At 39.3% G+C, this 15,394-nt stretch overlaps 1 protein-coding gene across 10 annotated transcripts in view; it reads left to right on the plus strand.

The window, feature by feature from the left end:
- Positions 1-15,394, plus strand: part of GREB1L (GREB1 like retinoic acid receptor coactivator) — a 131,433-nt gene that overhangs the window by 76,866 nt on the left and 39,173 nt on the right. For 6 of the 10 annotated variants that reach the window (XM_038126716.1, XM_038126719.1, XM_038126715.1 and 3 more), the window contains 7 exons: positions 1,638-1,814; positions 4,476-4,652; positions 6,546-6,683; positions 9,852-9,989; positions 11,830-11,967; positions 12,301-12,420; positions 14,162-14,299. In XM_038126716.1, the coding sequence (XP_037982644.1) occupies positions 1,638-1,814; positions 4,476-4,652; positions 6,546-6,683; positions 9,852-9,989; positions 11,830-11,967; positions 12,301-12,420; positions 14,162-14,299 (1,026 nt within the window). The remainder of the gene's footprint in view (positions 1-1,637; positions 1,815-4,475; positions 4,653-6,545; positions 6,684-9,851; positions 9,990-11,829; positions 11,968-12,300; positions 12,421-14,161; positions 14,300-15,394) is intronic. The other 4 variants (XM_038126722.1, XM_038126723.1, XM_038126724.1 and 1 more) reach the window with 2 other exon arrangements.

Below are 15,394 nucleotides of genomic sequence, written 5' to 3' on the forward strand. Positions count from 1 at the left end.
ATGAAAACTTCAGGTGCTTCATTTCAATTCATTGCCTGGAAAAAGGTATGTGTGAGGGGTGAATCCAAGCTAGCTTTCCATGAGCTGCTGCTGGACCTGAGCTGATTGAAGAAGTGAAGAAACCATTCAGCCAAGAACTGGTTCAGCAGATTGTGAGTGTAGGCACAAGACTGAACCTGTACTGGACCCTGTTTTTGTGAGTGTAGGCACAAGACTGAACCTGTACTGGACCCTGTTTTTGTGAGTGTAGGCACAAGACTGAACCTGTACTGGACCCTGTTTTCAGCAAGCTGCTGCTTGTGAGGAAATGCATGCAAGCTGATTCTGTGCATTCCACTTTGCACATGCTCTGTGCCTGCTACAGTTCTGAGATAAAACCAAAACCCATTAACTTCCATAATTTTTGCTGAAGTTGCTGCAGGTTTTGGCCCAGGAGCTAAGAGAACAGACATACATATCAATAATGGCTGAGGTGGCTTTTGGTTAAGCTGTGATCACATTGTGTTACCAGATGCTTACACAAGGTATTTCTCCAGGATTTTTTTTTCCTTCCTTAAAATTTATGTGACAGTGAATAATATTTACATGAATAATATTTTAAATCAAATGTAAGTAATAGGTATTAATAGCTATTGCAGTAATTCCAAATGTAACAGTAATCTTGAATCCTGTGATTGTGATTTTCTTTATTGATTGTTTATTTAGCCTGGACACTGCTCTGGGTTGCCTTGCTATGCTTTTTGTGTGACCCTGCCTGCTACCTGCTCACTGCAGGACATAGAACAGCAGAAACTCTCTCAGGTCCCCATTTTTGCCCACTTCTGCTGCTTTAGCTCTACATTGATTAGAAGCCCAAGAGGCAATGTTATGTCCTTCTTTTGTGGGCATATGTGTATTTGAGTGGGGAAAAGACTTTCGTATTTGAGTGGGAACTTGAAAGTCACACAGTCCACTGAGACTTCAAGAGACTCTGGATGATGATGCAAAACTGGAGATGTAGCAAAAACATGATTCACGTGTCTTAAACTAGTGAGTTATTTATTTGCTGGAATTTCTAAAATGTGTAGAGAATTTAAAAATTAGATATTTAATTATTTTAATGCAATGAAATTATTTCCAGTAGCCACTACTAAACTTCAGTCATCAATTTTTATCATTCTTTTGAATTACTTAATGGTGTTCATGTATCAATGCTAGCCTTCTACAAGCAACTAAGACAAAATAGTTTCTCTTGAAAAAACTGTAAACTAAGGTTTGGCAAAGAAAAAATAATCTTTGGCATGTTTTAAGAGCTGTTTTCTGTTACCAAATCACAAGCTTATCCTCTTATTCTGATTGTTTTTGAAAAATTTGGTTTTGGATCCATTTGATGCCTAATGTTTGGACACTTAAATTTCTTTTGTGCCTGTATATGTTCAGCATATTTAAAATAATGTTATCTATTGCCTCTGAGACTCTGAGCTAGTGGTTCTGGTGAGATGCTATCTCAATTTCCTCTATTTCCCTTAAAAAGGATATATTAAAATTCCAGTTACAGTATCAAGTTGTGAAGCCCATTTGCTTTTGTAACTGATAAAACAAAGAAAATGAAATGAATTATTCTGAAGAGTTATCATTTGTTTTGCTTTGTTTTGTAGGTTTTTGTCAAGCAGGCAAGGATTTACGGTTAGTATCTCTGTGCATGGAGCAAATTGATATCCCAGCAGGCTTCCTGTTAGTAGGAGCCAAATCTCCCAACCTTCCTGAGCACATTCTAGTCTGCGCTGTTGACAAGAGGTTTTTGCCAGATGATCATGGGAAAAATGCACTTTTAGGTAAGAGATCTTTTTTCCTTCTTGCCATAATAATTCAGAGAGAAAAAACGGCCAGTTGAAAATTATCTAATGTCATTTCAGCTAATAATCTTTGATTAGAAGTATGTTGAGGAGAGGACTGACTTCATTAAATCAAATCTGTAGATGAACCTGCTTTAAAAACCCATTTTAAAACAAGTTCCTGATTCCACAATTAATCACAATTCAATCTTCCAGATTTCTGTGTGGGCAGAAGTCAATTGCAGCCCTGGCATTCTAAATGTGAGCTATCCATATACTCTTTATCTCAGCTGGAGCTTACAGCATTTTCATTTAAGAAGAAATATGCTCATGCAAGTACTGAAAATGAACTATATAATTTATTATTTTTTATTAAGGGATGATTTCTGCCCATGCTTTCACCAGGATCATTATTCTCAGTAGAAGTTCTGGGAGCAGTTTGCTTCCCAAAACCCAATACAAAGAGTCACCCCGCCTTGCCTTTCCCAATTATGTAATAATCTGTTACATTTATGAAATTTAAAATTTTAGTACAACAATGCCTCTTGGTAATTGGAGACAGGGCTATTTGCACCTAGATTTCCTGCCTGGGTCACAACTGGTACACATTTTAACAAGCTAGTAGAAGTAATTTAATGTATTTTGGATTCTTTAGCCTGTTTTGAATTTACTCTTTCCTTTCTCCCTCCAGTCGTTGTTCTGCCTAGGATATATTCAGAAAGACCTTTCAACAGGAAAGAAATTACAACAAAGGATAAATACCCTGAATTAACTGCATTGCTCAAATTCTGGTGCAGACCACCAATATTTTGTGTAACTATTGGAAACAGCTTTGTTTTGTGCTTTAACATTACGTCTCCATTAAATCCATTTGATAAATCCATACACAGCAAACCTTGGGCCTAAGGCAGAAGTGCCCCTGGCCTGAGTTAGATAGAGGCTGTGGTGTGATGTGCCCTCACTGGGTATGACTGGGGATTTGGGATAACAGGGTACACTTCAGGATTCAGAGGAGCTTCTCCCCCGCTAAGCAGGGGAAGTGTCAGGAGTTGACCAATAAGAACTGATAGGCAGATGGTATTTAAACCTGATTAAATGTGGTACTGCTTGTCTTTGTGGGTAAACCTGCCCCCCCATGCCGGCTTTGTATCCATCCTCATCTCTGGTCTCATTTGCCAAGGAGCCTGGTGACTCACACCTCTGGCATTGCTGAGGCATTGAAGCGCCTCGAGGCTTCTGTCACTGGCACCTGTGAGCAAAGAACTGACTCAGTAGCTCTGAGAGACCCTGGTTACTCTTTTTGAAAACTGTGGAGATGCACCAGTAGATCCTGTGGGCTGCAAGGGAGTAAAGAAAGAAAGATTCAGTCCCAGGAAAAACAGGATGAAGAAATTTGCATCTTGGCATCCTCATTGGAGCACAGTAAGGCTAAAGACAGTGGCCTAGTTATTAAGAGTTTTATGGATAAGGTATTTTGTCCAAAACACTGAATATCTTTGTCATAAACCTGTTAATTTGTCTGATGAGTGTAGGAACCAGCATCCTCCGAGGTGTTTGTCATTATGGAAAATAACGATAGTAGCAAGAATGAAAAATTGATTCTCTTACAGATCTTGAACTGATTAGTAAATGGAAAAAAACCCAAACAAACAAAAATAAAGCATTTCCACTAGGTAGTAATCTGCTAGCGCTTTTAAAAATCATTATTGATATTCCATAGAAAATCTGTTTCATTAAGGTTGAAAGCAATTCAGAGATAAGTGGCATGCCGAGTAAGAAAATGGGGCTTAATTGTTCAGCATTAGATAATAGAGGGCTGATTCAAAGAACAAAGATCTTAAGGCAGACCCATTTCAGAACATGCCCTGTGCTTTGTTCTGTGAAATGTTAGACTGGTGCCATCATTATGGCAGATTCCCGTTAACATAGCTGTGAATGGCACTGGAAATCCAGGCTGTTTCTAATCCTTAGTCTGGATTATATCCTCCAGACCTCAACTCAAAATTTCCCCCTTTTCTGAGAAACCTTGTTGGGAATGTTGCAGAAAAACAGTCTTTATCGCTAAAATGGTTACTTTCTTGAGAAGCTGTGGGTTTTTTAAACTATTTTGAAGCACTCCTAACTCTGGCCATGCAAATCTTGACATCGAGTGATTGCTTTCAAGACTGTAATAAAATGTAAGGTTCAGCTTACTTGGGAAGTATTTTGTGTAAGACGCCTCAGGGAAATTTTATTTGCTGTTAATTTCAGTATTATGAAGTTGCTCTGATGAGTTCGCCACTGTTTTGAGAAAGATGTCTGCAGTTTGGAACCCATGTTTTTTTAATATGGAAAAATGGCTTCTTTTTTTTTTTTTCCCCTCATGGAAATTTCCTAGTGTGGCAACATACTTCTCCCCCTGTCAAGTAGTTATTCTTCTCTGCACTGTCTAGAGTGGAAAATTGGTGGTAGGATTTTGGCATGAGGCAGTATGCCAAAAGAGATGTAGGAGTTTCAGAAGAGCTAAGGCTGACACACATGTGCTGTGTCCACAGAAGCTGGCTGGCTGGAGGCCTCCAGTCCCCTGGAGCTGGATGTGCAGGTAGGTTTAGATGGCCTTATTCCTAGCAGACAGTACAAGATATTTAATCTGTTTGTGTGTCTTCTGCTTCGTTCTTCCAGGATTTTCTGGGAATTGTATAGGCTGTGGAGAAAGAGGATTTCGGTACTTCACAGAGTTTTCCAATCATATCAACCTGAAATTAACCACTCAGCCAAAGAAGCAGAAGCACTTAAAGTACTACCTAGTAAGAAGCTCCCAAGGTGTACTGTCAAAGGGACCCCTTATTTGCTGGAAAGGTAATAAAGGTGCCCATTCTATTTTTGTGTTTTATGCTGTTAGGGGTGATGTTGAATGAAAAATTGACAGTTGCTGTTGAAAATGTATGCATTCAAAAGTAACTGCTTGAAGGGAAGATTCTCCCTGATTTCACTGAAGTTTGGATTTTGCCAAAGTTAAAGTCTTAATAATAACCATGTGAGTTTAAACGCTCTTCTTTCATCTCCCCATACTTTTGGTGGCAGCCCTAGATCTTCCCGTCTTATAGTGTGCAGTCATCTTGGTAGAAGAAAAGAGGCTACTCAGTCTGATGATTCTTTTATGTGCTTGAAGCACACAGCCAGGGCTGCAGCATTGGTTTTCCACTGATATTCATCTTGGCAGGTGCAATCCAGTCTGTCTCATGCCTGAGGATAGCTAGCATGCCGTAGGATTAAGAAAGCTCAGGGCATTGATCTCAGGGAAAGAAAAGACTTGGATGCTCCTGCCATGTGCAGTGTTTTACACTTGGTCTTACCCTTTACCAGAGTAGCCTGTGTGATATTATGTGCTACAACAGGGTGCATTTGTGACCTCCAGGCAAGGTAGCCATGGAGGTCTCCTATTGGAGGATGCAGGGTTTTGGAGCTAGAACCATGCAAAGACTCAAGGAAAGAGTGGTTTACCTGCTCACTGTCTGCCAAGTTGGTTTATGTGCAGACTACCTTACCTTTTAATCTGTGGTCTCACTCAGTGAAGAAAGAGTTTGATCTGGTCCCTGTTGTTCCAAAAAGTTGATGTGAGGAGAGGGGAAGCTCTGCAGGAGAGCTGACAGACATCTGAGGAGTCACATCCTCATGTGAATAGCAGCATGACACCAGAAAGAGATGGTTATCACCGAGCTGTATGAGTGATTATAGTTTGTATCAGTTAGTGGGTCAAAAGGATCCTGGCTTCAGCTGCTTTTCTCTGTTACAAGGATAATTGACTACTGCTTTAGAGTGCATGTGGCTTTTTCAACAGCATTTTTTCACAAAAATGACACAAATATTTAATTGGGTAGTGAAATTCCAAATAAAGACGAAGGAAGCCTTATTTTACTTCTGGAATATTTTTTTCTGAAACCTCTCATGCAGTTGGAGTTGGTGTGTGTCCTGGTAAATGCAGTCAGGAGTATTGCACATGTGGAAGAAGCAGATACTGGTTCCACTTTTTGTTATATGCTAATTGCAAGTGTTCTGAGCACCCATGAAAGTTCAGAAAATCAGCCAAAAGTCAACCTCATGGGCATAACTTTGGTAGGTCCTATCCCCATATTGCTGCCATCCATCTGGTAACCTTTCACTCTTCACTTACATTATAGGTCTAATTAGAAGAAGAGTGCTTTTAAACACTTAAGCCCTTCTCTTAAAAAAAATCCTGATTAGATCTCAGTTTTAAAAATGGATTAATATGTGATTTTCAAGGTGACTTTCTCCTCCCTCAACTCAGTTTTCATCCAGACAGACACTAACAGCTCTGAGATATTCCTGAAGGTTTGTGGAGGCATATTAAAAATCTGGGTTTCAGCACAATTTCTCCTTTTAAAGGGCAACATATGACGGTTTGTATACAGGTTGTGCCACAGAAGTCGCTGAGTGTTTTCTGGGACATGTTCAATACCTTCAAATCTCTTGGAAGCTGTGATCTGAGGGCTCTTGCCATTTTGCAGCATCTGGTCTGTATTTGCCTGGCCCCCTGAGTGGCCCCCAGGGAGGTTTTCTTAATTAGAAGACAAAGTTGACAAAACTGTGAATCCGTATTTTCGTTGGATGCTGCCATTTGCCGCTGTTTGTTGTACGTGCTCTCTGTATGCTCTTAACATTTTGTCACCTTTCGCCACCGCGTTGCTGAACTTTGCTGCTGGGAGGAGGCCTTGTTAATATGTACTGTAGCTGCTTCATTTGCAGAATGTAGAAGCAGGCAATCATCTGCTGCTAGCCTCTCTGCTAAACCAAATCCTTCGGTGTCACCGTCCACGACCCCAGAGGGTGGATCAGCTAATGGATACAAATCAGGGTTCACTCAGACAGGTAGGAGCTGAAAGTGCTGTAAAGATAACCATTGGGGGTGGTAAGTTACCGCAGCCACTGGTGGGTCAGGGATGCTGTAAACAACGGGGTATTTACCTTGAGCCATGTATAGATTACACTGGAGAGGATGCCTTTCAAAATTTGCTTTGGCAAAGATTAAGACCCAGGTGAGGCTGAAGGTTAGATTAGTCTCAAAGCAACAACTGATGTAAAAGCATTAAACGGTCTTTTGATTAACTTATTTGATTCTGTGCCTCCTTGTCGTTGTTTCATTAATCTTTTTGTGCATCTGAGAAAACTTGAATTACATGTTTGTAGGGAAGTGTTTGCTTAGTATATAAACTAGACTATTTTTCTGGAAAAGGAGAATAATCTCCTTTTAGGGAGGGGGGACAAGATGTTATTTTATTTACTTGCTGATTTCCTTATTTATTTAAATTTTATTGCATGCAAAGGTGTACTTAGAATTGCAGTTTCCCCATATGCATACAGTGGATTTTTGTTATATGAGCTAAGAGGTCTCTCACAACTATTCTAGAAATCTATTAATGATATCCTTAAATAAGGAGAAAATATAAAAATCAAATAGATATTGACTTGCAAAGAAGCAGCATCTTAATATCATGTATCTATTTATTTCTTGCAAGCTGACAAAGTGCTTTTGTTTGAGCTTTCTTCCTTATTGCTTTATTGCAGCTTCATCTATTCTGTTGTATGTTTTTGTGTCTGTTTGTGCTATTTCTTGAAAAATTAAAAACAAGAGAAAATGGCTGTTGTTATTAATTGATATGAATGTCCAAACCAACATGTTTCTTTAAAGGAGTATGAAATTTCTGTCTTGCAGATAGAAAGCAAGATGGTTAAAATACTTTTTACACCTAGGAAGTTTGTCAAAAGGAGTAATAAACAAAAGCTGAACATGGGCATTTATATGAGACTATAATCACTGATTAGTATTTCCAGAGGCACTTCTCCCAGGTGGTTGCCCCTGTCTCTGTTGAGGAAGCTAAATGCTTTAGGCTTTGGGTAAAATGAAATGACAGTGTGGTTAAAGCACATCTACATTTCATTGCATGATCCCTTGGCTTCCAGATCCAGGCATGAGAACTGTGCAGATGTATGAGAACCTGTTTATTTGGAGCAACAAGCATTCTAATATTTACACAGCTTTGTCTTCTATTGTATCTGCCAAGTTAATAGATACACCTTTGGCCATATATATGGCTTTCTCCTTATCACCCCCTGCCATTTTCAGCCTGCTTGGTGTTTCTGTGTGTCACTGTTTGTACTCCTAGGTCATGCTCGTCAAAACCTTTTCATCTCCTTCTGCTGTTATCTCCTAGTGAAGATAATGCCACATACATACACATGAATCCCCTGTGACTGGGAGAAGGGGGGAGAGCACCTTTCATTCAGTGGCATAAATTCTGACATGTCACCTATGATGGAGGGCTTTTCTGGCTTTTTCTCTTCTAGATTCTGCATAGCTAGTTCTACTGGAGTTTGCTTGTAGGTTGTTTTAAAATAGGACTACTTATTAGCAGGTTGTTTTCTGAAATTGTTTTCATCATCAACTCATATCCCTTCTTTTCTTTAAAAGTTGTGTAAATGTTTCTGGTGAGCAGCTCAGTCTCTGAGTTCTACAAGATATATGTATATAGTTATGGGCAGACAGTATCAAAAATATGGTTTTGGGCAGACACTTGAGGGGAAAATTGAATTCTTGTGTTAAGCAACTAGAAACAGGGCTTTACAAGAGAAAGATGAAGAATTTTAATAACTGGTATTTTAATAACTATAAGTCCTGCTTAGGTAACAGAGTGGTGTTTAAACATATACCAACCACATCCACATTCACAGATAAAATTTCAAGAAAATGTATTACAATTAGAGATGGGGGGAAAAACGCCCAAAGCTTCTGGACAGTTTACTTTAAAGAAACTTTAATACTACATATTTGCTACATCATATTTAATGGCAGACCAGCATCTCCCTCCAAGGGCCCTGACTAGGTGGTCAATTTTGTTAGCCCTTCAGCATATTTTTCTATGAACGTGGACAAGATTTTCTGGTGGGGCAGCAGCAGCAGAGGCTTCTGTGTTTGTTCTTCATGTCAGTTACTCTGTCTGGCAAAGCAGAGCTTCCTCCCACTCTCCTCCACCAAATGGTGTGTGGCCTGAGGGTGAATGTGTTTGGCAGATCAAGTTGGTCTTTGTCTTCTGTTTTCTTTAGCTGGCTGTTTTTCTAGGACATCTGTAGGTGAACTTAGCCTCCTTTGCCTGCTTGTTGCAAACTACTTTCTGGACTGATGCTGAGTTAATATTCTTTCACTCTGGTTATAAGAATTTGGATTTGCCAGTGTATCAGTGTCCAAATGCCAATTTTTTCTTGAAGTAAATTGCAACTATGAAATGCCTGAGAGGTTTGGAATCAGTTACATACTGGGCAAATATTAAAATCTGTTTGTTCTTCAGTTTATCCTTCTACAAAATAAGATTTATAAATTTTAGCCTTGGTAAAGTGTTCTATGAAGTTTGTTAATTTATGCAAAGAGTTTGGGCTCAAATGCCCTTAATTTTTTACCCAGATTTATAAATGGGCACACGATTTTTATAGTTTTATAGACAGTAGTGCTGTAAGGAGGCTATTTTTTTGGGGTTTGTTTTTTTTCTGCCTTTAGTCAAGCTTAGCTGTGTCTGACCGAGATTCAGTAGCTTGTTGTTGAAAATCTCAGGTGATGGAGATTCCACAACCTCTTTTAGGTAACTTATTCCGGTGCTTGTTCCCTATGCTTGCTGGCTGCAAGCATAAGCTCTTCGTCTTAGCTTCCTCCTGTGAACCACGAGATAACTGCATTTACTTGCCTATCCCATGAGGCTATTTTGAGGAGCAATGAGATAACCCCCTTCTATAGTTAAAGTATTTTTTGATTGTGTGTGAGTGCAAAATATTGTGGAAGAGATCAATCATGGGTTCAGTGGATTGTAAGATTCTACAGAAATGCCCAGTTAAATGATTGTTAAAACTCCTGAAATATATATGGTAATTTCTTAGGAGTGTAAAAAATTGTTTGCAATTTATGCAGAGATGAGTGTTGATAAATGGGTATGTGATTAAAAAAATATGTATGTAAATTTTAATAATTAATTACACAACTTCTGTTCTCAGATTCTTCAGTGTTCAGTCCAGCAAAATCATCTTCTGCTGCTGTTAACTTAAGTGGAACACAGGATCCATCCCGGAACAAGAACATTGTGAAACCTCTGGCTCTGTCAGTGCAGCTCGTAGGAAAGGCATTTGCTGCAGGTATGGCTTTGCTTTCCAAAACATCTGAGAGCCAAGGGAAATCATCAGCTTAACGGCCAAGAAAAGAGAGTGTTCTTTTTTTTGGTGGAAAAGGAAAAGGAAAGCATTCACTAGCATTCTCCAGAACTGTCGTATTCTTGCAGCCTTTGGCACAGAAATTTTTGCAGTTAGTACTGTCCCTGAGCTTGAGCCACACCTTGGCTTTCAGATTTAACATCCTGGTGGGGGTGCAGTGATATATCTCTCTGCACTTCCTATCTGTGAGAGAGCGTGTCACCTCGTGATATCCCACTGACTCCTGCCTCAGTAATTGAGACTTGTGTGCAGTTCTGCATTTCTAACAATTATAGTTCCTCAACATACATTTGGTGGAATTTAGTCTCATTTTAAGGAGTTTTAATATATCTGCTGTTTTAATTGCTTATTTCTGTATTGTGTGTTAATAAATTGTAATGCTCAACTGTGACATCTAAGTCCCACACTGATACTCTATTGGGATAATCTGATTTTTTACTTTAGGTGGTTCATCTTTGAGCAATAAAAAAGAAATCATCACACCTATTGCAGGACAGTATGCTTGAATAAGAAAATATATCTATTTATTTGGTTTATGTATGCACATGAGCATATACATGACACTTTATACATGATGTATTACATCTGCTATTCAATACAATGTGGTATTGCTTATGGTACATAGTACAATTATGTTGTATCTAATAAATCATTAACAGTTCTTTGTTCAAAATATCTTTCCTCCTCCATACTTGTGTGATTTCATTTTGCACTGAAATTACTTCCCAGCTTTTCAACCGCTTCCGTAACTGACCCATGTCCACCATATCTGCCCTTACAAAATTGTTGACTCAGAGTAGAAATGGGGAGCTTACAATGGGCGAGTGAGGTTGTTCATATTTCGTAATTGGCAATTGTGCCAGAATTTATTGGGATGTCTGCAGCTGGGGAGTTGCATTGTTTTAAGCTACATACCCACATCTCTAACGCTTCCAGCAAGCTGCTGCACCATCTCCTGGTGTTGCTCCTGGAATGTGTTCTTGGGAGCTAAATCCTTGTGAAGCTGGCCGATGTCAGCAAGGAACTGGAGTTTCCACTGGCCTCCATGTTGACAGTTTATGCCATTTGTTATCTTCTGCCAAAGCTGTGTACTGAAAAAGAATGAGAACGATGAATGATGGTAACTTCTGTTGATCATCCGTTGTTGTAGTTAGTTTTGTGTGGATCCTGCCAGAGTGTCCGGCTTGCTGGGCCTGGAGGATCACCTTAGGCAGAGGTAGCAAAATTAGGCATGGTTTGGCTCAGTAATGCTCAGGCCATGTACACTTTGCAGCAAACTGCCCTGTCTTCCCCTGCCCAGTGTCCTCTGCTAAGGCTTTAGATGAGAGCTCTGTAGTGAATTACCTTGCATAGCATATGGATGACTGGGGAAAATTATGTAGATACACACAAGGGGCTTAGAAATCTTTACAAACTGAATTAGTGGTGTATATTAAAAAAAAAAAAATCACTGTGTAAGAAAATATGTCGCAAAACTTGCAATAAGTTTGTATGTGTGTAATTTTAAATTGTATTTTAATGTGGCTTTCTTTGCAATTTTTCTTCCACTTATCCCTCCTCACCAATCTGGGCACCCCTTTTCAAGGCTTGGACTTTGCAATCTGAATGTTTCTCTGCCGAGTACATTTCATGCTTTCCCTGGAGTATGTTTTTTTTCAGTCACGCATCTTGCCCTGTTTTTTGCACCAGTGTGTGGCTGTATTATTTTATTTGTTTGTTTTCAAGATTGTCTCAAGCCACACACTCTGTATTTTATTATACTCAGCTCCTCTTCCACTGCGTGCCACGGATGTTGCTAATGGAAACGCTAATGGAGGAAGAAATAATGCATTGAGTACTACAGTCTCTCGGCCAATGCCTCACTCGACGTCTCCAAGTCCTGGCTGTGCAGCTGGAGATCAAGGTAAAGAAAACCTCTCTGTTTTTATTCTAAGCTGCATTGGATGGTGAGCCTGGAATTTGTGATTTTGTTCTTCTTCCGATTGTAGCTGTTCCTACAGCTAAGTCTTTGCAGATCCATTTGCTTTTTGGCATGACCATTAATGATAATGCTGGACATTTTAACATGGGTAACAATGTTTTTCACACCACAGCCTGGTTTTATGTAAATCTAGGTATGAGCCTCTGGTGCTCTGCGATGTGATCCCCCCTCAACACCTGTGTGAAATGGAGCGTGGGCTGGAATTTGGTCTTTTGGGAGGACAGGGTTTAGAATTAGTTTTTGCTTTCCTTCCAGCATCTATGTCCAGTTCTGGACCACCAAAGAAACGTCACAGAGGATGGTCTCCTGGGTCCCCAGTCCCACCTCCTGGCTTAGCAGTACCCGTTCCTACGATCCGGCCTTCGACAAGAACAGGTAAAACTTGAATGCCATCGAGATTTCATTTGTTAAAATGTGAACTCAGCCAGCCCAGCAGCCCTGTGCTACACCTCTCACGTGTTGCACAGCAAGCATGACTGATCTTGTCAAAGTATTCAAGCACACCACGGAGAGTTTTTTCAGGTGCCCCCAAAATAGCACATATGACTGCTTGGTCCTGGTTGTTGTAATCTAAGATGCAACACAGGGGAAGTAAAACTGCTGGGGCAGAGAGAGGAAAGGAAGAGGCAAATAATATTAATAAAAATATAAAGCTAAAAGAAATCCATGGTCCCCCTACTGTAACTCAGTTGTTCTAAAATTGTGCAGGTGTATGGATATATGAATATATTTCAAGGACTTTTCATTAGCCTTCACCTTGACTGTTGTGTTTCAGTGCGGTGTGGGATGCTACAGAATCTGTACACTCTGTTTCTGCATGAGAAAACCAGCTTTATATAATTTTGGCCTAACGAAGGACGCTGATAGTGATACACTAGGTGATCTTCAGTTAATAGCAGAAAGTGAGGTCAAATGTTAGTTGCGCTTGGAAAAGCAGTAGGAGTTTAATATCATGACAGGAAATAGAATTAATTACAAGTACTCGTCAATATCCATGTAGGTACCTCTTTATTCATAACTGTTAATAAAACTGTTCACTATTTGTGTACTTTTCAGTTGTGAGATTTAGCATATTTTCAAAAGGGGAATATTTCAAAAATAAAAATAAATAGTTATTTATTCTTCTCTCTATAAAGTGAGAGAATAAGCATCCAAGGAACGAAAAAAGCCATTCATCAATATGCACAATGCATTTTTAACTCTGCTCTGGAGGACTTGGTTTTAAGATATTTTGGAATTATTTTCAGAGATATTCATCATAAGACATAGGGTTACATGGTAGTGCAGGCCTGCTTATCTGAGCACCTCAAATTGCAGCTTTTGTCGGTTTCTATCTTCAGAAACCTGCTGAAGAGACAAGATATAAGGCAATATCCCCTGTTTGTTGAGTTTGTCTCCACTACTGCTGCCTCTCTTGTGTACTCCATTTTCTATGAGTCTTTAGTAGTACTTTCTTCTGTTGGATAAACAGTTTACCCTGGTAAAACATATGCATTCATTCATCCTGCCTTTGATGTTTTTCCATTGATGGCATGGTTTGAAAAAGTGGTTGCAAACCACCAAATGAAGCCTGAGAAACTTGTGAAGCAGGCCTTACTCTGAAACCTGATTACAGATTACAAAATTCTTGCACTTGGCTTCCTTTACTTATGAAAGCTGCTGTTGCTCTTTCATGAGTAAAGCCTGATTTTTATCCTTGTAGCAACTATGTAAGGGCAGCTTTGAGATTTTGGTCTGCTTTTATTTTTCTTATCTACATATATTCTAGGTCAGAAGTTGAAGCAGTTTCTTCCCTTGTATTGAGAGGCAGTATTGGGGGGTGGCCTTTTGGCTTAGTACTTGGCTTTGTTTGAAGATGCATATTCAAACCTGTGTTTTGCTCTCTCATTCTCACCAACAATACAATGGTCAGAAAAAGTTTTATTTTAGGGGTGGGGCTACAGGAGGATATAAGCTCTTCATTTAAATTACTTAAAACTATAGCAGGAAATGCAGAGACCTTTTGAATTTTATTACAGTCAGTGATTTGCAGTAATTTTTTTCTTATTTGTTCATAAGGCCAAATCACAGTATGAGCCTTTTAGTAATGGAAGTCTCTCTTTTCTTTATTTTATAGAGCCTCTTTTGTCAGTCCCAGTTCCTCAATCCATGTTAACTGGAATTTTACAGCCTCAGCCCATCCCAGCAGGGGAGACTGTAATAGTTCCTGAAAACCTGCTGAATAACTCGGGAGTCAGACCAGTGATTCTGATAGGTAAGTCTTGCACTGAGGAGTCAAATGCTGCATTTTGTACTAATACACACTCCCCAGGACAAAGATGGGTTTATTTCTTTCTGTTGGCTCTGGCATTCAGTACAATGCGAAGTTGGTTTGTCACAGATAGTTTCCTTTAGTTGCTCAATATTTAAAACTGAGAGTCAGGCAATTTCTGGAGAACCCGATTTGCAAACAGGTCACCACTGGGTCAAATTTATGCAGAATCACTGGCCAAATCTAAGTTTTATACAAATAAGATTTTTGTAAAACCCCAGAAGAGAACTATTTCCAAGTAATGAAAATAGCTTTCCGGTATAAACAACTTATAAACCAAGCAAATATTTCCTGCAGCCTTTATAGTTCAGATCTTCAGCCCCAGAATTCTACGTAAGAACCAGAAAATTGATTTGCACTGACTAAACAGAAGTAAATCATACTAACTTTTTGTCATTTATAGTCCATAGTTCTTGTAAGCAATTGAGATAACAGATCAGGCTTCAGGCTTTTAAAATCCTTTAGCTGTATAAAGGACTTTGTTAACCCTTAGAAAAACATTGCTTTAAGAATATGACTTTAAATGTAAATATACCTTTCAACCTGAGATATTTGGGCATAATACATTAAAAGAGATGGGTCAGCTAGTGCTGCCAAAATTTTGATGAGTGATTTTCTTTTTTTCACTCCAAATTTCTTTTAGGTCCAATACAGTATAGATGGTCATACAGAGTAGCTTCAGTGTCAACAGAGCATGCTTGTCAGTACAGTCCGTGGAATAATTTACCTGAAGGAATGGAGAAGTCCTCACTTGCACAGATAATTTTAATGCACACACTTCCTGGAGAATTAACAGGGCCATCTACACCAGTAAATCTGTCAAGGATAGGGTTACGCTTCTGGTTTGTTTTGCTTAGCGTTGTTTTCTGGAAGCCGATTATAAAGCTCTGGCGTGGTGCTCTAATGGTTTTCAGAGAAACACTTCCTTATTAAAGATGAGGGTGCCTACAGCCATCAGCTTAAGTGCAAATTGAATGCAGCCCTTAGGCTCTTGGAGAGCTGCCATTAAGTCCTCAGTTAGGCTAAACGTTAGTGGCC

This window comes from Motacilla alba, chromosome 2 (genome assembly GCF_015832195.1).
Source record: "Motacilla alba alba isolate MOTALB_02 chromosome 2, Motacilla_alba_V1.0_pri, whole genome shotgun sequence".
Classification (NCBI taxonomy): domain Eukaryota; kingdom Metazoa; phylum Chordata; class Aves; order Passeriformes; family Motacillidae; genus Motacilla; species Motacilla alba.